The sequence below is a fragment of the Oncorhynchus gorbuscha genome, linkage group LG06, assembly GCF_021184085.1.
Source record: "Oncorhynchus gorbuscha isolate QuinsamMale2020 ecotype Even-year linkage group LG06, OgorEven_v1.0, whole genome shotgun sequence".
In the NCBI taxonomy this organism is placed as follows: Eukaryota; Metazoa; Chordata; class Actinopteri; order Salmoniformes; family Salmonidae; genus Oncorhynchus; species Oncorhynchus gorbuscha.
In genome coordinates, this window is record NC_060178.1 from 104,829,986 (window position 1) to 104,847,050 (window position 17,065).

A 17,065-nucleotide genomic window follows, 5' to 3' on the forward strand; every position below is an offset into this window, starting at 1 on the left:
CATTAGGGCAACAGTAGAGGCTGAGTAGAGTAGTAGAGACTTACAATGTGTAGCTTCAGGTAGTCTCCAAGGCCAGATGAGCTGTCCACCCTCACCAGAACAGCATCCTCTAGCTGTGTGCTGAAACCTATGGCCAGCCTGTCTGCCCGCGTGCTGGGCCTGTCATTGGGAGGCCATGTATACGTGATTAGTCCACCGTCACGGCCAAATATATACGTAGTTCCAGCTGAAGAGAGAGGAGAGAAAGACGAGGGTTAGGTTGTTAATAGGTTGAAATGGACCACTATCTCTGTAAAGTTTAAAGTCAGGATAATATTGTCACTTATCAGAAAGAAAGTAGTTGCATGAGAAAATTCATCGGATGTACACTGTACTCCGGAATACTTTCTGTAAAGGAATACTTGTAAGTCATCATATTTACGAAACACAAACACCCAAACTATAGTAATGCCAAGGATTTCAAACTGCAACTTGACTTTCATGAAAAACACACTGACTTTAACACAGATAAATCGGGAGTCATTTTCTTCCAGTGAAGCAGTTTCCTGTCTGTGTAAGTATTCCTCGTTATTACACACCACTGCCTTTGGAGCTTCTGAATGCCTCGTTATTACACATCACTGCCTTTGGAGCTTCTGAATGCCTCGTTATTACACATCACTGCCTTTGGAGCTTCTGGATGCCTCGTTATTCACCACTGCATATGGAGCTTCTGAATGCCTCGTTATTACACACCACTGCATTTGGAGCTTCTGAATGCCTCGTTATTACACACCACTGCATTTGGAGCTTCTGATTGCCTCGATATTACACACCACTGCATTTGGAGCTTCTGATTGCCTCGATATTACACACCACTGCATTTGGAGCTTCTGATTGCCTCGATATTACACACCACTGCATTTGGAGCTTCTGATTGCCTCGATATTACACACCACTGCATTTGGAGCTTCTGATTGCCTCGATATTACACACCACTGCATTTGGAGCTTCTGATTGCCTCGATATTACACACCACTACATTTGGAGCTTCTGAATGTCTCGTTATTACACACCACTGCATTTAGAGCTCCCGAATGCCTCGTTATTACACACCACTGCATTTGGAGCTTCTGATTGCCTCAATATTACACACCACTGCATTTAGAGCTCCCGAATGCCTCGTTATTACACACCACTGCATTTGGGGCTTCTGAATGCCTCGTTATTACACACCACTGCATTTAGAGCTTCCGAATGCCTCGTTATTACACACCACTGCATTTGGAGCTTCTGAATGCCTCGTTATTACACACCACTGCATTTGGAGTTTCTGATTGCCTCGATATTACACACCACTACATTTAGAGCTTCTGGGGGAAAACATAAACAAGCAGGGCACAGATCAAGGAAACACACAGCTACTGTATGTCTCCGCCAGACACTCCGCCAACAACTCACCCGCAGACACTCGGCCCTCGTGGAATGTGTTTGACACGTATGCTCTAGAATAAGTGTACCATCCGGTTCCTCGTTTGAAAGGCTGTGGTAAACAGTTAACTCATTGGGAAGAGAGAGGCGAGCTGTAGACACTAGTGACCTATTCAAATTGATGGGTAGGAGGAAAAAGCCTTTTCCACTAATGAACAAAGCAGTTTATTCCCAAATAACAGAATTGAGGATAGATTGAAGGCCTACTAATAATCAGATTTTCCAATGATAGTTGTTGCCTTGGGGTTCTTTTACTCGCTGAGCTGTTTGTCAAATCAGTGTCTATTTCTTTCAGTGAAAGTAGACTTGATATAATATATTCCAGCACACATACACATTCATATTTATTATTGTCATATTATCTTTAGAATATATATATATATATATATATATATATATATATATATATATATTTTTTTTTTTGTACCTTTATTTAACTTGGCAAGGCAGTTAAGAACCATTTCTTATTTACAATGGCTGCAGTGGGTTAGGAACAGTGGGTTAGCTGCCTTGTTCAGGGGCAGAACAACAGATTAATACCTTGTCACCTTGAGCATGCCCCCTATGCCCCCTATGAGCATGACAATTTTGTCCCCAACCCAGCCACCAAACAACTCACTCCAAATCCCTGAACCAGCCCCCAAACAACTCACTCCATATCCCTGACCCAGCCACCAAACAAGTCACTCCATATCCCTGAACCAGCCCCCAAACAACTCACTCCATATCCCTGACCCAGCCACCAAACAACTCACTCCATATCCCTGACCCAGCCACCAAACAAGTCACTCCATATCCCTGAACCAGCCCCCAAACAACTCACTCCATATCCCTGACCCAGCCCCCAAACAACTCACAAGAGGAATACCTATCCATATGACCGACCCAGCCCCCTAACAACTCACTTCATATCCCTGACCCAGCCACCAAACAAGTCACTCCATATCCCTGAACCAGCCCCCAAACAAGTCACTCCATATCCCTGAACCAGCCCCCAAACAACTCACTCCATATCCCTGACCCAGCCCCCAAACAAGTCACTCCATATCCCTGAACCAGCCCCCAAACAACTCACTCCATATCCCTGACCCAGCCCCCAAACAAGTCACTCCATATCCCTGACCCAGCCACCAAACAAGTCACTCCATATCCCTGAACCAGCCCCAAACAACTCACTCCATATCCCTGACCCAGCCCCCAAACAACTCACATCAAAGCTGGGACCGAGAGACTGAAAACAGCTCCATATGACCTTTGTTTACATACTCATCTCATATGTATATACTGTACTCGATACCATCTACTGTATCTTGCCTATGCTGCTCTGTGCCATCACTCATTCACCCAGCCCCCTAACAACTCACTTCATATCCCTGACCCAGCCACCAAACAAGTCACTCCATATCCCTGACCCAGCCACAAAACAACTCACTCCATATGACCGACCCAGCCCCCTAACAACTCACTTCATATCCCTGAACCAGCCCCCTAACAACTCACTTCATATCCCTGACCCAGCCACAAAACAACTCACTCCATATCCCCGACCCAGCCACAAAACAACTCACTCAATATCCCCGACCCAGCCACAAAACAACTCACTCAATATCCCAGACCCATCCACCAAACAACTCACTCCATATCCCCGACCCAGCCCCCAAACAACTACTCCATATCCCGACCCATCCACCAAACAACTCACTCCATATCCCGACCCATCCACAAAACAACTACTCCATATCCCGACCCATCCACCAAACAACTCACTCAATATCCCCGAACTGGCAACCAATCAACTCACCCAGCCCGACCCAGCCACCAAACAACTCACCCAGCCCGACCCAGCCCCCTAACAACTCACTTCATATCCCTGAACCAGCCCCCTAACAACTCACTTCATATCCCTGACCCAGCCACAAAACAACTCACTCCATATCCCCGACCCAGCCACAAAACAACTCACTCAATATCCCCGACCCAGCCACAAAACAACTCACTCAATATCCCAGACCCATCCACCAAACAACTCACTCCATATCCCTGACCCAGCCCCCAAACAACTACTCCATATCCCGACCCATCCACCAAACAACTCACTCCATATCCCGACCCATCCACAAAACAACTACTCCATATCCCGACCCATCCACCAAACATCTCACTCAATATCCCCGAACTGGCAACCAATCAACTCACCCAGCCCGACCCATCCACAAAACAACTCACCCAGCCCGACCCATCCACCAAACAACTCACTCCATATCCCGACCCATCCACAAAACAACTAACTACTCCATATCCCGACCCAGCCACCAAACAACTCACCCAGCCCGACCCAGCCTAATCTAGTTATGCCCATTCACTCCATGTCGGTGCTGTAGGACACACACACACAACCCTTTCACAGCACATCAGTGTTGTAGGACACACACACACACAACCCTTTCCCAGCACATCAGTGTTGTAGGACACACACACAAGCCTTTCCCAGCACATCAGTGTTGTAGGACTCACACACACAAGCCTTTCCCAGCACATCAGTGTTGTAGGACACACACACAAGCCTTTCCCAGCACATCAGTGTTGTAGGACACACACACACAACCCTTTCCCAGCACACCAGTGTTGTAGGACACACACACACAAGCCTTTCCCAGCACATCAGTGTTGTAGGACACACACACAAGCCTTTCCCAGCACATCAGTGTTGTAGGACACACACACACACAACCCTTTCCCAGCACATCAGTGTTGTAGGACACACACACACAAGCCTTTCCCAGCACATCAGTGTTGTAGGACACACACACACAAGCCTTTCCCAGCACATCAGTGTTGTAGGACACACACACACAGACCTTTCACAGCATTCAGTGTTATAGGACACACACACAAGCCTTTCACAGCATTCAGTGTTATAGGACACACACACAAGCCTTTCACAGCATTCAGTGTTGTAGGACACACACAAACAGACCTTTCACAGCATTTAGTGTTGTAGGACACACACACACAAGCCTTTCACAGCATTCAGTGTTGTAGTGTTTTCTAACTGGCTGAGCTTTCAGTAAAGTATTACCTCTTGTGCATCCCAAATGGTCACCTGTGAGGGCTCATGTCAAAAGCAGTGAACTATGTAGGGGATTAGGGTGCCATTTGGGACACACACAGTCCTACTGACTTCTATTTTAATTCATTCGGCCCATCACTCCCTCGGCAGAGGGTTGTTAAGAAGCTTGTTGACATGTAGCTAAGATGAGCTGAGAGCCAGAACAGCATGTAAGACTACAGCAGAAAGTCCTTGGGGGAATGGAGGAGGATTAAAGCAAGGAGATACATGAGGGGGCAGGGCTAATGCACACCCACACACTACTGCTACCGAAATCTCACACACACACGCACGCACGCACGCACGCACACACTCAAAAACAGAGAAACAAACACACGCATGCATGCGTATGCATACACACACATAGACAGACACACTGGCAGACACACAGACGCAGACCGGGACACAGACCAAGAAACACAAACATCAGATATAATGCACACATCAAATCGTCTGACACGTGCCTATGTAACTCCTATGTAACTCCTATGTAACTCCTATGTAACTCCTATGTAACTCCTATGCAACTCCTATGCAACTCATATGCAACATGGATCTATTTTAACACTGGATACAGTTATCCAGGTAATATTGGCCTGTTGTTGTCTCTTTTATTTGCTAGTTGTCTATGCTAAATGGCATATATTATTATTATTATTATATTATTATTATTATTATTATTTATTATATTATCTCTCTCCATATCCCTCTCCTTTTCCCTCTCTCGCTCTCACCCCCCACACACACACACACACACACACACACACACACACACACACACACACACACACACACACACAGCCAGACAGCCAGACCCAGAGCTGCAGTGATGCAGCGCGACCCTAAACACCCCCCTTGTGTTTTGAGGCCTAATGGGGTTCAATTTCATTGCCTAAGTCCATTTCTGCTGCCGACTTAATGAAGCATGAGGCTCTGAAGAAGCCGGGACATTAACATATTAAATATGCTTCATAATTTAGAGGGGATGAGATTGCATGGGCAGGGGAAAGAGATATGGTGTGTGGGCATGTGGCATATTTTGTGTGTGTGTGTGTGTGTGTGTGTGTGTGTGTGTGTGTGTGTGTGTGTGTGTGTGTGTGTGTGTGTGTGTGTGTGTGTGTGTGTGTGTGTGTGTGTGTGTGTGTGTGTGTGTGTGTGTGTGTGTGTGTGTGTGTGTGTGTGTGTGTGTGTGTGTGTGTGTGTGTGTAAGTCATAGTGAGGTTGTGTTTAACTATATTTGGCATGACATCAAGTCCCCACAAGAATAGTAAACAAACTAAAAGTTGACACGCTGGGGACCTTTTGTTGGTCCCCACAAGGTCAAATGCTATTTCTAGTATAGTTAAACACGTCCACAGTGGAATGTGTGTCTGTGTCCATGTGTGGCTGTGTGTGTCCATGTGTGTGTGTGTGTGTGTGTGTGTGTGTGTGTGTGTGTGTGTGTGTGTGTGTGTGTGTGTGTGTGTGTGTGTGTGTGTGTGTGTGTGTGTGTGTGTGTGTGTGTGTGTGTGTGTGTGTGTGTGTGTGTGTGTGTGTGTGTGTGTGTGTGTGTGTGTGTGTGCGTGTGTGCGCATGCATGTGGAGCTAGCATGGAGACAGATGGGAATAGAATAAATCACTAGTTATTTAAGGAATGGGTAACTTCGTTAGCCATCCTATTTATGGATATCAATTTAATCTTGAAATTGATTTTAACATTCATAAATTGTTGGTGTTTATTCGTTGTTGGTTGACCCCCAACCATGTTGAGAACCTTAGGCGCTAAAAGCAATACGTTCCTCAATCAACAACTCAGGAATCAAAATACACTATTATACAAAAGTACGAGGACACCCTTTCAAATTAGTGGATTTGGGTATTTCAGCCACACATTTTATATAAAATTAGCACACAGCCATGCAATCTCCATAGACAAACACTGGCAGTAGAATGGCCTCACTGAAGAGCTCAGTTACTTTCAAAGTGGCACCGTCATAGGTGCAAACAAGCCAGTTTGTAAAATTTCTACCCTGCTGCCCCGGTCAACTGAAAGTGCTGTTATTGTGAAGTGGAAATGTCTAGGAGCAACAATGGCTCAGCCGTGAAGTGGTAGGCCACACAAGCTCACAGAACGGGACTGCCAAGTGCTGAAGCGTGTAGAGCGTTAAAACCATCTATCCTTGTTTGCAAAACTACAGAGTTCCAAACTGCCTCTGGGAGAAACCTCAGCACAATAACTGTTTGTCGGGAGCTTCATGAAATGGGTTTCCATGGCCGAGCAGCCGCACACAAGCCTAAGATCACCATTAGAACGCTACCTACCCCAATACATAGTGGCAACTGTAAAGTTTGGTGGAAGAGGAATATTGGTCTGGGGCTGTTTTTCATGGTTCGGTCTAGGCCCCTTAGTTCAATGACCTCAACACCATCGAACACCTTTGAGATTAATTGGAATGCCGACTGCGAGCCAGGCCTTATCTCCCAACATCAGTGCCTGACCTCATTAATGCTTGTGGTTTTCAACGAGCAGGTGTCCAAATACTGTTGGTCATGTAGTGTAAGTGTTATGATATTTATCCATTATCTTGTTTGAGTCACTCCTGAAGGACTACAATTAAAAAGAAACCAAATACCCTCTATTGGATTATCATTTCAGCTTCCCGGGAAATCATTAAGACTATTGATGAACAGTGTTCCTCTTATTGATGTCTAGCGCAGAGGCTATAGCAGATCAACGCCCTAGGAGATTCACGGCCATGAGGAAGACTTTTCATGAGGGGTAATTTTCATTTATTTAGTCTTCTTTATCATGTTAGTTGTATATATATATTTAGTTTATGTATTTATTTCGTTTATTATAGTTGGTGCTTTAAAATGTTCTATTCTGTTACAAAAAATACTTAATGTACATTTAATTTCATTAAGTTACTATGCTTCTGGTTTTTAAAATGCCTTCTTTTGTGAGGCAACATATGGAGATGGGGAAATGGATCCAAAAGCTGTCAGAGTGAGGCCTGGCAAAAACACTGCAACTAGCTAACTAACGATCAGTTCTGATGCATGTAGTTACTGAAGTAATCAACCTGTTTCAACTAAAGGTGATGGTAGGGGTTCTACTTTCAAGCATCTTCAAGCTATATGGCAGCATTCGCGTGAAACTGAAAGCGCGAACCACTGCTTTTAATCAGGGCAAGGTGTCTGGTAACATGTCCGAATATAAACAATGCAGCTATTCCCTCCGCAAGGCTATTAAACAAGCTAAGCGTCAGTACAGAGACAAAGTGGAATCTCAATTCAATGGCTCAGACACAAGAGGCATGTGGCAGGGTCTACAGTCAATCACGGACTACAAGATGAAATCCAGCCCAGTCACGGACCAGGATGTCTTGCTCCCAGGCAGACTAAATAACTTTTTTGCCCGCTTTGAGGACAATACAGTGCCACTGACACGGCCTGCAACGAAAACATGCGGTCTCTCCTTCACTGCAGCCGAGGTGAGTAAGACATTTAAACGTGTTAACCCTCGCAAGGCTGCAGGCCCAGACTGCATCTCCAGCCGCGCCCTCAGAGCATGCGCAGACCAGCTGGCCGGTGTGTTTACGGACATATTCAATCAATCCCTATACCATTCTGCTGTTCCCACATGCTTCAAGAGGGCCACCATTGTTCCTGTTCCCAAGAAAGCTAAGGTAACTGAGCTAAACGACTACCGCCCCGTAGCACTCACTTCCGTCATCATGAAGTGCTTTGAGAGACTAGTCAAGGACCATATCACCTCCACCCTACCTGACACCCTAGTCCCACTCCAATTTGCTTACTGCCCAAATAGGTCCACAGACGATGCAATCTCAACCACACTGCACACTGCCCTAACCCACCTGGACAAGAGGAATACCTATGTGAGAATGCTGTTCATCGACTATAGCTCGGCATTCAACACCATAGTACCCTCCAAGCTCGTCATCAAGCTCGAGACCCTGGGTCTCGATCCCGCCCTGTGCTGCTGGGTACTGCACTCCCTGACGGGCCGCCCCCAGGTGGTGAGGGTAGGCAACAACATCTCCTCCCCGCTGATCCTCAACACGGGGGCCCCACAAGGGTGCGTTCTGAGCCCTCTCCTGTACTCCCTGTTCAACCACGACTGCGTGGCCACGCACGCCTCCAACTCAATCATCAAGTTTGCGGACGACACAACAGTGGTAGGCTTGATTACCAACAACGACGAGACGGCCTACAGGGAGGAGGTGAGGGCCCTCGGAGTGTGGTGTCAGGAAAATAACCTCACACTCAACGTCAACAAAACTAAGGAGATGATTGTGAACTTCAGGAAACAGCAGAGGGAACACCCCCCTATCCACATCGATGGAACAGTAGTGGAGAGGGTAGCAAGTTTTAAGTTCCTCGGCATACACATCACAGACAAACTGAATTGGTCCACTCACACTGACAGCGTCGTGAAGAAGGCGCAGCAGCGCCTCTTCAACCTCAGGAGGCTGAAGAAATTTGGCTTGTCACCAAAAGCACTCACAAACTTCTACAGATGCACAATCGAGAGCATCCTGGCGGGCGGTATCACCGCCTGGTATGGCAACTGCTCCGCCCTCAACCGTAAGGCTCTCCATAGGGTAGTGATGTCTGCACAACGCATCACCGGGGGCAAACTACCTGCCCTCCAGGACACCTACACCACCCAATGTTACAGGAAGGGCATAAAGATCATCAAGGACATCAACCACCCGAACCACTGCCTGTTCACCCCACTATCATCCAGAAGGTGAGGTCAGTACAGGTGCATCAAAGCTGGGACCGAGAGACTGAAAAACAGCTTCTATCTCAAGGCCATCAGACTGTTAAACAGCCACCACTAACATTGAGTGGCTGCTGCCAACACACTGTCATTGACACTGACCCAACTCCAGCCACTTTAATAATGGGAATTGATGGGAAATGATGTAAATATATCACTAGCCACTTTAAACAATGCTACCTTATATAATGTTACTTACCCTACATTATTCATCTCATATGCATATGTATATACTGTACTCTACATCATCGACTGCATCCTTATGTAATACATGTATCACTAGCCACTTTAACTATGCCACTTTGTTTACTTTGTCTACACACTCATCTCATATGTATATACTGTACTCGATACCATCTACTGTATGCTGCTCTGTACCATCACTCATTCATATATCCTTATGTACATATTCCTTATCCCCTTACACTGTGTATAAGACAGTAGTTTTGGAATAGTTAGTTAGATTACTTGTTGGTTATCACTGCATTGTCGGAACTAGAAGCACAAGCATTTCGCTACACTCGCATTAACATCTGCTAACCATGTGTATGTGACAAATAAAATTTGATTTGATTTATATTTACAGATGTATCCAAGATGGCAAAGCAGTCGGACGTGTGTCTGTCTTATCCTGTCCTGTCCCAAGTATATATCGTTCTCGTTTTATATATTTCGTATACATTTTAATCTCACTTTCCATCTAAGGACTGAAAATACACTCCTGCAACTCGCCTCAGCCAATGTGGTATGGATCTGCTATTTTTAACGGTCCTCACAGTTAACTTGGACTTCAGCCAGCCTCAACCCGGTCAAATCCTGCCAGTCTGCACAGCGCGATACCAACCCAGAGCATATCGGACTGCTTTTTCTCTACCACATCTCCGGATTCCTACAGCAAGCTCTGAACCTCTACACCGGATCATCGCAGCTAGCTAGCTGCTATCTGAGTGCTAGCTGCTATCTGAGTGCTATCTAAGCACCTGAAGCTAGCCTCAAGCAAGGCACATCTCCCGGCTAGCCAAAGAGGTCAACCAGCCAATTATTGGGCTAAAATACCTCTTTATTTTACTGCCGGCACGGAGGCCCACCAATCCATCATGACTGGTCTGCCGACGTAACCTTCTGACATGGTTTCAACAGACTCTTCCGTTGCGACGCCACAGGATGCCCATCTACTAGCCCATGCCCGCTAGCTGTCTGAATCACCGTGTCTCCAGCTCGCCTAGTGTAGTAGTGACAATTAAATTGACTCATTTATTGCTAGTCATTGAACCATATGATCACTCGGCTACACATGCCTCTCGCTACTGTCAATATGCCATGTCTATTGCTGTTTTGGTTAGTGAATAGCCTTATTTCACTATAGAGCCCCCAGCCCTGCCCAATATGCCTTAGGTAGCCATTTTGTTCCACCCCCCCATACATAAGGTGATCTCACCTGGCTTAACTGGTGCCTCTCTACAAAATCTCTCTAGACAAAACCTCTCTAATCATCACTCAATGCCTAGGTTTGGTTCCACTGTACTCACATCCTCCCATATCCTTATCTGTACATTATGCCTTGAATCAATTCTTCCACGCCCAGAAATATGCTCCTCATACTCACTGTTCCGAAAGCAGTAGACGACCAGTTATTTTTGCCTTTAGCCGTACCCTTCTCCTACTCTTCCTACATTCCTCTGGTGATGCAGAGGTTAACCCAGGCCCTGCAGTGCCTATCTCCAATCCCATTCCCCAGGCGCTCTCATTTGTTGACTTCTGTAAAAGTAGAAGCCTTGGTTTCATGCATGTTAACATTATAATCCTCCTCCCTATGTTTGTTTAATTCACTGCTATAGCACACTACGCCAACCTTGAAGTCCTAGCCGTGACTGAATCATGGATTAGGAAGGCCTCCAAAAATCCTGAAATGTTCACCCCTAACTAACACATCTTCCGACAAGACAAAATTGCAATCTACTGCAGAGATAGCCTACAGAGTTCTGTCATAGTAGACAGGTCTGTTCCCAAACAATTCGAGCTTCTACTTTTAAAAATCCACCTTTCCAGAAACAAGTCTCTCACCGTTGCCACATGTTATAGACCGCTTTTACCCCGCAGCTGTGCCCTGGACACCATACGCGAATTGATTGCCCACATCTACCTTCAGAGTTCGTACTGTTAGATGACCTAAACTGGGATATGCTTAACACCCAGGCGTCCTACAAACTAAGATAGATGCCCTCAATCTCACACAAATTATGAAGGAACCTACCGGGTACAACCCTAAATCCATAACCATAGGCACCCTCTTAGATATCATCCTGACTAACTTGCCCTCTAAATATACCTCTGCTGTCTTCAACCAGGATCTCAGCAATCACTGCCTTATTGCCTGTGTGCGTGATGGGTCCGCGGTCAAACTGCCACCCCACATCACTGTCAAAAGCTCCCTAAAACACTTCAGCAAGCAGGCCTTTCTAATCAACCTGGCCCGGGTATCCTGGAACGATATTGACCTCATCTTGTCAGTAGATGATGCCTGGTTGCTATATAAAAGTGCTTTCCATGCCATCTAAAATAAGCATGTCCCGTTCAAAAAATGTAGAACTAAGAACAGATATAGCCCTTGGTTCACTCCAGACTTGAATACCCTGTGGCGTACTGCATTAGCATCGAATAGCCCCCGTGATATGCAACTTTTCAGGGAAGCAAGGAAGCAATATACTCAGTCAGTTAGGAAACAGAAATTTCTAACAGAAATGTATATCCTGTAGCACTAATTCCAAAACGTTTTGGGCCACTGTGAAGTCCATGGAGAATAAGAGAACCGCCTTCCAGCTGCCCACTGTACTGAGGCTAGGAAACACTGTCACCACCAATAAATCTATGATAATCAATCATTTCAATAAGCATTTTTCTATGGCTGGCATGTTTTCCATCTGGCTACCCCTACCCCAGCCAACAGCTCAGCCCCCCCTGCAGTAACTCGTTCTTTGGACACTGTGTTAACAGACCTCCAAACGAGCTTCAATGCCATACAACACCCCTTCCGTGGCCTCCAACTGCTTTTAAATGCTAGTAAAACGAAATGCATGCTCTTCAACTGATTGCTGCCCTCAGCCATCTGCCCGACGAGCATCACTACTCTGGACGGTTATGACTTGAATATGTGGACATCTACAAATACCTAGGTGTCTGGTTAGACTGTAAACTCTCCTTCCAGACTCACAATAAGCATCTCCAATCCAAATTAAATTACATCTTGAATAGCATTCCTATTTCACAACAAAGCCTCCTTCACTTATGCTGCCAAACATACCCCCGTAAAACTCTCTATCCTACCGATCCTTGACTTCGGCGATATCATTTACAAAATAACATTTGCACACACTGTACATATATTTTTCTATTGTGTTATTGACTGTACGTTTGTTTATCTGTAACTCTGTGTTGTTGTTTTTGCTGCTTTTCTTACTGCTTTGCTTTATCTTGGCCAAGTCGCAGTTGTAAATGAAAACTTGTTCTCAACTGGCCTGCCTGGTTAAATAAAGGTGAAATAAAAAATAAAAACAATTATGTAGGATCTTTTAATTTGATCACCCTGTTGCAGGATAACTCTCATGCAACACAGGAAATGTTAAACCTGTAGTTTATTTGCAGTTTAAAAAGACCTCTGAAGTTTGCCATTTCCACTCAGATATGTCAAAAAATGTACATTAACTATGATTCAAAATCATAATTCAGATTTTCTGATGCTGCAGGGTTATTTTCAATCTGTTGCAAACAGGCTCAAATTAAGATCCTACATCTGTGCATGAAGCACCTCATGATCAAAGACATGGGGGGAGCAGTAAGAAGATGTATCATAAAATACTTGGTATAATGGTTTGATCTTATAATAACTGTCCTCTAAAATAGTTATTTTCAGAAGGTGAAAAATAATTAATTATTAATTAAAAGAGAATTGGCCAAGTGTGATCCAGAAACGGTGGAAAAATAAAATTGTATATATCTCAGTCCTAAATGGCACACTATACAGTTCACTACTTTTGACCAGGGTCTATAGGGCTCTTGTTAAAAACACCGTGGAACACACACACACACTTATTTACAGTATATCACAAAAGTGAGTACACCCCTCACATGTTTGTAAATATTTGAGTATATCTTTTCATGTGACAACACTGAAGAAATGACACTTTGCTACAATGTAAAGTAGTGAGTGTACAGCTTGTATGTCCCTTCAAAATAACAGTGTAAATTTGCTGTCCCTTCAAAATAACTCAACACACAGCCATTAATGTCTAAACCGCTGGCAACAAAAGTGAGTTCACTTTGAAAATGTCCAAATTTGGCCAAAAGTGTCAATATGTTGTGTGGCCACCATCATTTTCCAGCACTGCCTTAACCCTCTTGGGCATAGAGTTCACCGGAGCTTCACAAGTTGCCACTGGAGTCCTCTTCCACTCCTCCATGACGACATCACGGAGCTGGTGGATGTTAGAGACCTTGCACTCCTCCACCTTCTGTTTGAGGATGCCCCACAGATGCTCAATAGGGTTTAGGTCTGGAGACATTTACCCTCAGCTTCTTTAGCAAGGCAGTGGTCGCCTTGGAGGTGTGTTTGAGGTCGTTACGTTGGAATACTGCCCTATGGCCCAGTCTCCGAAGGGAGGGGATCATGCTCTGCTTCAGTATGTCACAGTACATGTTGGCATTCATGGTTTCCTCAATGAACTGTAGCTCCCCAGTGCCAGCAGCACTCGTGCAGCCCCAGACCATGACACTCCCACCACCATGCTTGACTGTAGGCAAGACACACTTGTCTTTGTACTCCTCAGCTGGTTGCCGCCACACACGCTTGACACCATCTGAACCAAATAAGTTTATCTTGGTCTCATCAGACCACAGGACATGGTTCCAGTAATCCATGTCCTTAGTCTGCTTGTCTTCAGCGGGCTTTCTTGTGCATCATCTTTAGAAGAGGCTTCCTTCTGGGACGACAGCCGTGCAGACCAATTTGATGCAGTGTACGGCGTATGGTCTGAGCACTGACAGGCTGACCCCCCCCACCCCTTCAACCTCTGCAGCAATGCTGGCAGCACTCATACGTCTATTTCCCAAAGACAACCTCTGAATATGACGCTGAGCACGTGCACTCAACTTCTTTGGTCAACCATGGCGAGGCCTGTTCTGAGGGGAACCTGTCCAGTTAAACCGCTGTATGGTCTCGGCCACCGTGCTGCAGCTCAGTTTCAGGGTCTTGGCAATCTTCTTATAGCCCAGGCCATCTTTATGTAGAGCAACAATCATTTTTTTCAGATGCTCAGAGAGTTCTTTGCCATGAGGTGCCATGTAGAACTTCCAGTGACCAGTCAGTATGAGGGAGTGTGAGAGCGATGACACCAAATTTAACACACCTGCTCCCCATTCACACATGATACCTTGTAACACTAACGAGTCACATGACACCGGGGAGGGAAAATGGCTAATTGGGCCCAATTTGGACATTTTCACTTAGGGGTGAACTCACTTTTGTTGCCAGTGGTTTAGACATTAATGGCTATGTGTTGAGTTATTTTGAGGGGACAGCAAATTTACACTGTTATACAAGCTGTACACTCACTACTTTACATTGTAGCAAAGTGTCATTTCTTCAGTGTTGTCACATGAAAATATATACTCAAATATTTACAAGGATATCACTTTTGTGATATCCTGTAAGTCTGGACACATTAGCATGTGTACGACAGAGTCAACATAAACCTACAGTTTATCACCCAGACTCTCCATCTTCACCACGCAGCCACAGGAATCTCAATTTGTTACTGTGTCCAAAATGGTACCCTTTTCCTTATGATAGTGCACTACTTTTGACCAGGGCCAGTGCTTGACTTGGGCAGGAGCTTACCAAAGCTGAGTACTGGCACCTCAAAAGTTCTACTGCTTGAGCTGTTGTTCCTCTTATAGAATATCAGCTCAAAAGTATTGTGGAGCTCCTGCACCTAAATATAAACAGTAACGTCACTTATTTCAGTCCAAGTCAAGCAATGACCAGGGCCCATAGGGTAGTGCACTATGTAGGGAATAAGGGGCCAAGTGAGATGAGGGAAAAGGGTTAAATATACATACAATACAACCTGGTGTCTGTTTTGATTGTTTAACCTTGCAATAAACAACAATAGATGATGATATCAGATCGTTACAATAGTTGTGTCCTCCAACTGCTCTTAAATGTAAGTAAAACTAAATGCATGCTCTTCAACCATTCGCTGCCTGCACCTGCCCTCCCGTCCAGCATCACTACTCTGGACGGTTCTGACTTTGAATATGTGGACATCTACAAATACCAAGGTGTTTCCTATTTCGCAACAAAGCATCCTTCACTCATGTAAGCTCTCATGGGCTGGCCCTCGCTTCATACTCGTCGTCAAACCCACCTGGCTCCAGGTCATCTACAAGTCTCTTAAAGACCCGCATTATCTCAGCTGACTTGTCACCATAGCAGCACCCACCCGTAGCACGCGCTCCAGCAGGTATATGTCACTGGTCACCGCCAAAGCCACTTCTTCCTTTGGTCGCCTCTCCTTCCAGTTCTCTGCTGAATGAACTGCATAAATCTCTGAATCTGGAGACTCTTATCTCCCTCACTAGCTTTAAGCACCAGCTGTCAGAGCATCTCACAGATCACTGCACCTGTACATAGCTCATCTGTAAATAGCCCATCCAATCTACCTCATCCCCATACTGATTTATTTATTTATCTTGCTCCTTCGCACCCCAGTATCTCTACTTGCAAATTCATCTTCTGCACATCTACCATTCCAGTGTTTAATTGCTATATTGTAATTACTTTGCCATCATGGCCTATTTATTGCCTTACCTCTCTTATCTTACCTCATTTGCACATGCTGTATATAGATTTTTCTACTGTATTATTGATTGTATGTTTGTTTATTCCATGTGTAACTCTGTGTTGTTGTATGTGTCGAACTGCTTTGCTTTATCTTGGCCAGGTCGCAGTTGCAAATGAGAACTTGTTCTCAACTAGGCTACCTGGTTATATAAAGGTGAAATATAATAAAATAAAAAATGAAGTCCATGTTCTGAAGAAACTAACAATACCAGGTTGCTACGACAGGTGACACTGACAGGTTATACAAGGTATAATACATTTCATGTTGACTGTAGAAGGACTTGAACACGGATATCTACCTGTGTCGTCAATAGCCACTTGAACTCACACAGTAGCTGACTTCTGTGTATGGATATTCTTCCTGGTCAAAAAAAAAGATGTCGTCACCTCACTATTGAACCAAGGAGCATGAACTTGTGGATCAAGCTGAAGTTGAGAAGATATCCAGCATCTCTTGGCAGGACAATGGGATGTTGTTACAAATGCAGAATTAATACATTTCCAGTAAGTGTATCTTTGACAATGGACCATGTCAAATGCACTACAACAATTAACTTTTGCTGCCCTATGACCTATCAGCCTCTGTTGTACAGAAGGCAATAGCACAGAGCACTTCTGTTGACCTAGGTCAGGTCTGACGGTCTCGTTAATTTGCCCATTATCCAGCGATAGGAACAGCGTCACACCAACGTCGGTAGAGAGCACGTTAAGTCCTTCACATACATTCTCTAGTGCCTGCATTGCCTCGCAAACAACAAAAGCAAAACCTTTCCTTTCTCTTCCCTCTTCTCTCTCTCTCTCT

The 17,065-nt window shown here is 45.0% G+C and overlaps 1 protein-coding gene across 13 annotated transcripts in view; it reads right to left on the reverse strand.

Moving 5' to 3' along the window:
- The window catches only part of LOC124038645 (neurexin-1a-like), an 819,670-nt gene that overhangs the window by 331,444 nt on the left and 471,161 nt on the right, over positions 1-17,065 (reverse strand). For all 13 annotated transcript variants that reach the window (XM_046354744.1, XM_046354740.1, XM_046354738.1 and 10 more), the window contains one exon: positions 45-226. In XM_046354744.1, coding sequence (XP_046210700.1) covers positions 45-226 — 182 coding nt within the window. The remainder of the gene's footprint in view (positions 1-44; positions 227-17,065) is intronic.